The following is a 7,093-nucleotide window of genomic DNA, read 5'->3' as shown; positions in this document are numbered from 1 at the left end:
GCCACTTTTGGAGGCCGTAAGCAACTTAGTGAGACCCTGTCTTTAATTTGAAAAAAAAAAAAAAAAAATCTATGAAAAAGGGCTGGGGATGTGGCTCAGTCAGTGGTGAAGCACCCCTGGGTTCCATCCCTGGTACCAAAATATAAAAATGCTCTCGCTCATCTTTGTCTTTAGCTCTCGCTCATCTTTATCGACACATAAACCTGCTACAAAGTTGTGGCTCCGACTTGCGCTGGGAAACCTGTATCCGTATTGCAAACCCTTCTCTCCTCCTCTCTGCTTCTCTTTCCGAGTGCAAACTCACACTGTCAATCAAACAGGTCATCCTTTTTTGAGTGGCTTTTGAGTCTTTCATCTGTCCTTTCTGGGCACACGGTTAATATTAAGGCCCCTCGACTCTCCAGTGGCGTCCTCCTCGGGGTTTGGAAACAGTGCTGCCCTTTCACCAGGAGCCAGGGAGTCAGGGAGCCTGGCGCCCCGCATTCCAGGCACAGAGCCATCCAGCAAGAGGAGAGGACAGTGGTCACAGGGTGGACAGGGCGGGGAGTCGGCAGGGGAGGGTCTGGCCCGTACAGCTGCTCGGGTTGCGCACAGCGCCTTCCTCTCTGGCCTCCTGGACTCCTGGCTGCCTCTCCCGCTTCCCGCCCTCCTCAGCCGCCCTCAGCGGGCAAAGCTCCGTGCTCCAGCCTGGCCGGGCCTCGGGGACCCAGGGAGGGCCGGTGGCACCCGGGCAGCCCCAGGACCTGCCGTCCCAGGTCAGCGGGACCTGAGGGTCTGCCCATGCCTGGCGCTGGCGAGGCTGGTCCAGGGCGGAGCCCGCACATCTCCCTCCGTGGGACGGTGGCCGCAGAGCGAAGTGCCAGCCATCAAGGGCGAACGGGGCGCCGCGCACAGCGCCCAGCCGCTCCGCTCCTGCAGGACTCTGAGCGCAGCTTCCGGGAGGCATCAGCCCTGCCCGCCCAGGAGCCACTCCAGGCTCAGTCCGACCCTCCCGAGGCTCAGCTGGATGCGCGCCGGCCTCCACCGCCCCTGGCCTCCACCGCCCCTGAGCACAACGTCCATGAAGCGGCCAGAGGTTGTGGGTGGAAGGCCGGCTGCTCTCCTCAGGGCCGGCAGAGGGCTGCGGTCAGGGCCGCCCAGGGGCCTCTGTCCTGCTACAGGGCCGTGTTTCCCCTCAGCGTGGACGGGTGTGGCTGGTGTGGTGTCACCTCCCGGGGCCCTTGGCAGGGTCCCAGGAGGTCCTGGTTCTAACAGTTGGGAAGGGGCTGTTGCTCCTGGCACCTGGTGTGTGCAGCCCAGAGACACTGCTCCACAGCCTGCAGTGCACAGCACAGCCCAGCACAGGGACCCTCCAGCCCCAGAGGCCACAGTGCAGAGAAAACCTGCAGGACAGAGTCTCTATCTATCATCCATCCATCCAGCTGTCATCTGTCTATCATCTATCTATCTATCTATCTATCTATCTATCTATCTATCTATCTCTCATCTACCACTTCTGTCTGTCTAGGTGACTGTCACAACCTGGGTGGGGCTGCTCCTGGCACCTGGTGTGTGCAGCCCAGAGATGCTGCTCCACAGCCTGCAGTGCACAGCACAGCCCAGCACAGAGAACCTCCAGCCCCAGATGCCACAGTGCAGAGAAAACCTGCAGGACAGAGTCTCTATCTGTCACCTGTCCATCCAGCTGTCATCTATCATCTATCAATCTGTCTGTCTGTCTGTCTCCTCGGTAATGGATCCTCTATCAGCTCCGTCTAGCTGGTTGTGACCCCCGGGTGCGGTTGCCACGGAGGAAACACCCAGGACGCTCTTCTGTCCCCTGGTGAAGTCGGCTAAGGATGTCCAGCCTCTTTGGTGTCGCCCTGGCCCACGTGAAACCCTCTCCTCTCCCTCGACCCTGAACCTCCGGGCGGGGTTCCCGAGACCCGAGCTGTGCAGGTTCTGGACTTTCCGTGTCATAACTGAGATCGCGGTCGCTCTGAATCGGTGACACCGGGACGGGCGGGTCTGCGGGGCTGAGGAGCGAGGGGCGCATCTCCTGGGCGTTGCCCCGGCTGACACAGCCTTCCCCTCGGGCGTGGGCCTGCCGTGGTCACCCGGCGCCGTCAATCAGCGCGCACAGGGCGTCCGTCAGGCACGCAGGACCCCGCTCGCGCGTGTAGCCCCTCCCAGTCCTGCCCACGTCCCCTCCGCGGCCTGATTGACGCTGTCGCTCATGAGGCACGCAGGGCGTTTGGCTGAACCCGGCTGGGCTGGAGGGGGAGCTGCTGGACAGCAGGAGGCCGCCCCGCCTTTCTGAATCTCCAGGGCGCCCGGGCGCAGGGCGACCACGGCCTGCCTGCTGGACCGCGGAGGGTCAGGGGATCTGAGAGGTCCCGGGTCACTGCCCGCGGCTGAGCTGCCGCCCCGTCTGCCCTGCGCCTGTCCCCCTCTATGGCTCTGCATGGCTCACACGGCCCTTCCCAGGGAGCAGCTCTGGTCCTCAGGTTGTATCCTCCTCCTGTCCCTTCAAATGTGCATGTCCAGGGAGCCCAGCTCTTGGGGACAGAAGCCCTGGGTGCCCGGGGTCCCCTCTCCTGCACCCTTGTCTCTGTGTTCAGCGGTGCTCAGGTGCTCCCAGAGACCCTTGCTGCAGACCTCCTTGGCCTGCCTGAGGCAGGACTGTCCAGTTGAGCCTTCGGGACAGTCCCCGCCATAACCTGCGGCCTCAAGGACAGATGGCGAGGGTCCACCCTGGACCCCGGGGCATCTGCCTCTCTGCCCCAAAGTGGCTGCAGTGCGGGGCTCAGCCCGTTCCGCCTCTGCCCGTGGAGCTGGCCTGGCCTTTGGCCCTCCAGTAGGGCCCTGCCTCTTGGGTGTCATGATCCCGGTTTAAAAGGCACGGTCACTCAAGGGACCCTTAGTGGGCCGCCGGCCTCTGGGTCATTCCTGTAGCCCAGCTGTAGGACTCGCAGGGACTCCCATCTCACGTGGACACAGAAGGCTCAGGGAGGCCGCTTCCAGTCTGCATGCCTTCTCTACCTTCACGGTGCAGGTGAGGAGTCACCTTGATTCACTGGATGCGCCCGCTCGTCCCCAGGTGCACCCACTCATTGGCCCGGCTCACCTGGCGCTGCATAGGTCGCGCGGTCAGGCACCGCCTTCGCATTCACTCAGTCTTCAGCGTATCCGCTACTCGCTGATTCGTTCAGCTCTCCTCCTCATTTGCTCGCTCACCGCTTCATTCAACGCATCCGCTCATTCGCTCATTCACTCCGCTGGATCTGCTCGTGCTTCTGCTCATTCATTCACATGTTCACGCGCGCGTTCATTCGACTCGCGGGCTCATTCGCTCACTCTCTCATTCGCTCCTTCCTGCAGCTCATCCGCTATTCGCTGATTCCTTCAGCGGGCCCGCGCATTCGCTCATTCATTCCGCTGAGTCCGTCCATTCAGCCCGTCTGTTCCCGCGCGCACCCGTTCATTCACCCCCTCGACTCACCTTCTCCGTGACGCATTCACTCAACTCACCTGCGCGCACGCTGCCACTCACTCCTCAGTCACTGTGGCGCAGCGGGTCCTTCGCTCCCGCGTCCATCCATTCGCGCTGTCTCGCCTCTCTTCTCTCTCTCTCTCTCTCTCTCTCTCTCTCTCTCTCTCTCTCTCTCTCTCTCTCTCTCTCTCTCTCTCTCTCTCTCTCTTTCTCTCGCTCTCTCTCTCGGGCACGCGCTCACTCCCCGCGCCCCCAACAGCTGAGACCTGCTGGCTCCTTTATTGTCCTTCTCTCCCGCCTGCATGCAATGAGATGGGAACGGAATGCCGCCGTTCCAGCTGGGGCCTCCCCGCGAGGCCTCCGCCGAGCTGCCTGCTGGCCGGCCGGAGTCTGGAAGCCACAGCAAACATTTGCTCAGGGCCCGCTGGGTAAAGGTCAGCCTGCAAACCGCGGGAGCAGGAGCGGCGGGCTTCGGCGGGCGGGGCAGGAGGGACTCGGGGGCGGAGCGCAGCCAGCGTCCCTCTCGCGTCTCCTGGCCGCCAGCCCGGTCGGGCGACAGGCGGCGCGAGGGGTTTCTGGCCTGGGCCGTGGCACGACTGGGCGAGGCGCCGGGCGGCGCGGAGGTGGGGCCGGGCTTCCTGCGACAGGCCAATCGTGCAGTGCGGGCTGCGGGGCGGCGCGGCGCTGGCCGGGGGCAGAGGCTGCCGGAGGTGCGGGGAGTGCCGGGGGAGCGGGCCGTAGAGTCCGGGGCGCGGAGGAGGCCGGGAATGGAGGCTGCGGAGGGTGGCGGGAGCTGGGGGTGCGGGAGGCCAGAGGGCTGGGGAGGAGGCGCGGGCCCGGGAGGAGGCAGCGGGACCGGCGTCCAGGAGCTGCGGAGGGAGCAGAGGAGCGGGGGCCGTGGAGGTGGGCCGGGCGCGGCGAAGGCCGGGGATGGAGGCCGCCAGGGGTGAGGGGAGCATAGGGGATGCAGGAGGGGAGGAAGGCGAGGGGCGCGGCCTGGCCGGAATCGGCAGCGCGCAGGAGGTGAGGGCTTCGCAAGTCCTGGGTCGGGTCGGGGAGGGGGCAGGGCTGCAGGGTTCGGGGATCTGGGGGCGGCACGGGCGAGGCGCGGAGAGCCGGGTCCCTGGCTGGCAAGGCGGCGGGAGGCGCGGGTGGAGGAGGTGGGATGGGCGCCGGGAGATGGAAGGGCGCGGGGAGGGCGCGCAGGGTCCTCGGGAGCGCGAGGGCGGCGTGGGGAGGCTGGAGGCCAGGACGGGTGGGAGAGCCACTGCGCCCAGGGCGCGGGTTGGGCCCGGAGAGGACAAGGAGACCGGTTTGTCGGTCCCAGTTGGAGGCAGGGGAGGCCCGCCCTGGAAGGAGGCGTGGGGCGCGGGGAATCTGCTGAAGACACCCGCGTGGGGACCTGGACACAGAGGTTCAGAGGCCGCGACGGGACGCAAGAGATCTGCGGGATTCAGGGGGCGCTGCGCCCCCCGGGCGGGAGGTGACTTTGGAGCGGGCCTGCAGCCGGGGGTGCAGGGTAGAGGCTGAGGTGACATGGGTCTGGGGCCGGGGGACTCTGACCCGAGCTGCAACCCAGGGATTCGCGAACGGCTCACTGTCGCCCGCAGGCCCGGAACTCCGCGCCCGCCCTGAAGACCGCGCCCGGCACTGCGGTGCGGGGCTCGGAGCGTCGACCCGCCTCGCCGAGGCGCACGCGGCCTCTCCAAGCCCGCGGCTGCGGCGCCTCCACCATGTCCGGTGAGTAGCCAGGCTGCTCGGTTCAGCCTCCCTGTTCCTGCTGGAGCTGGGGAGACCCCCGTGACCCTCAGCACTGCCCCACACCCCGAGTCCCCAGCGGCCTGCGGCGCCCAGGTCTCTGGGCTGGAGGGACTGGCGCTTCTGGTGCTGCCGGAGGTGTGGGGGCGGGGGTCCCAGCCGCAGGGTCGGGTGCTTCTCTGCGTGGTCAGGGGACATTGAGATGTCACGCTCGCCCTCCTGCAGAACTGTCACCCTGAAGGATTAGGTGAGCTAGTTTCATAGCGATAACGTGGAATCGAGACTCTCGCTGCCCCGAGGCCGGTGGAAAGAGACGGGGGCTCCAAACGCCCCGAACGAGGGAGACACGGCGCCTTTGGGTCCTCAGTGTCCAGAACATTGGTTGCGGTTTTATTTACTGATTTATTCTTTTCTTATCCCCATAACGATCCCCCCACAGGCAGCTGAGCTGGGAGACAGGGTTGGCTGGCAGGGACAGTCGCCCAGACCTGGCCCCCAGGCCCCGCTCAGCCCTGGTCCCCCTGCCCTTGAGTTGGGGCAGGTGCCATCTGGACAGTGGACCAGAGACCTGGGAATGTGAGGACTGTCCCCAGCCCATGGGTTGGATTCTGGTCTCCTCCTCCTCCTCCTCCTCATCTCCCTCCTCCTCCTCCTGCTCCTCCTCCTCTCCCTCCTCCTTCTGCTCCTCCAGCTCTTCCTCCTGCTCCTCCTCCTCCTCCTCCTGTTCCTCCTCCTCCTGCGCCTCCTCCTCTCCCTCCTCCTTCTACTCCTCCTCTTGTTCCTCCTCCTCCTTCTGCTCCTCCTGCTCTTCCTCCTCCTCCTCCTCCTCCTGCTCTTCCTCCTGCTCCTCCTCCTCCTGCTGCTCCTCCTCCTGCTCCTCCTCCTCCTCCTCCTCCTCCAGCTCTTCCTCCTGCTCCTCCTCCTCCTCCTCCTGCGCCTCCTCCTGCTCCTCCTCCTCCTGCTGCTCCTCCTCCTCCTCCTGCTCTTCCTCCTCCTCCTCCTCCTGCTCCTCCTCCTCCTCCTGCTCCTCCTGCTCCTCCTGCTCTTCCTCCTCCTCCTCCTCCTCCTCCTCCTCCTCCTCTTCCTCTTTCTTGCTCCCCTTCCTCTGCCTCCTCCCTCTCTTCTTCCTTTAATCATGAAGTGGCCCCCTCTTGTCCCAGACCCCGCTGGCTCTTCCAGGGCTGCACTCACATACCCGCCAGCAGGACAGCAGCTGCCTTTCATTCCCAGGAGGGATGTGCAAAGATGATCAGCGGTTTTGATCCTGTCTCTCCTCCGGCCTCCGAGCTGGGGTTTCCAGGGTCCTTTCCACAGGGCGGACTGTGGGGCTCTGTCCCAGCAGCTGCAGAGAAAGGGCTGTCTGTTCTGCGAGCCACCGGGGCTCTCCTGAGTGGGAACCAGGTGCTGCCCGGCGGCTGCTGGGCTCTGCACAAGGGCAGCATTCAGCAGAGCCGCAGGGACACAGCCTGATGAGGCTTGGAAGGCGCTAGAAGAGCGACTTGGGTATTGGGCTCTTTGCAGGCATCAAAAGCCCCTTTGAGTGGCCAGGCGGCCAGGCCGGGAAGCCGCCGTGCTCTTTTGCACGAGGCTGTGCGTCCTGACTCTGACCTCCGTCTGGTGTGGGAGGACAGGGATCCGACTGGGTTCCTGACACTGTCTGATTCCCAGGGTCCGGGGCAGCCCCTGCCTCCATCAGCTATTGGGAGAAGATAGAAAGGAAGGCAGGGGGTGGACAGCGGGGAGGCGGGCAGGCAGATGATTGGCAGATGGCAGATAATCAGTGCACGATATACACATACGTGTGCAGATGAAGGCACGGGTAGAGATGACAGAGACTGATGGACAGCTGGAGATGGCAGATTG

The 7,093-nt window shown here is 64.8% G+C and overlaps 1 protein-coding gene across 1 annotated transcript; it reads left to right on the top strand.

Moving 5' to 3' along the window:
- Window positions 1–3,795: 3,795 nt before the first annotated feature.
- LOC306651631 (uncharacterized protein) lies at window positions 3,796–5,268 on the top strand (the record flags this gene model as incomplete). The annotated part of the gene is made up of 2 exons (XM_079124272.1): window positions 3,796–4,182; window positions 5,083–5,268. 2 exons carry the CDS (start codon window positions 3,796–3,798, stop codon window positions 5,218–5,220), a joined length of 525 nt encoding a protein of 174 aa, XP_078980398.1. The 3' UTR covers window positions 5,221–5,268.
- Between the last annotated feature and the right edge of the window lie 1,825 nt (window positions 5,269–7,093).

This window comes from Sciurus vulgaris (genome assembly GCF_902686455.1).
Source record: "Sciurus vulgaris genome assembly, chromosome: X".
Classification (NCBI taxonomy): Eukaryota; Metazoa; Chordata; class Mammalia; order Rodentia; family Sciuridae; genus Sciurus; species Sciurus vulgaris.
This window is presented reverse-complemented; position numbering and strand designations above follow the sequence as displayed.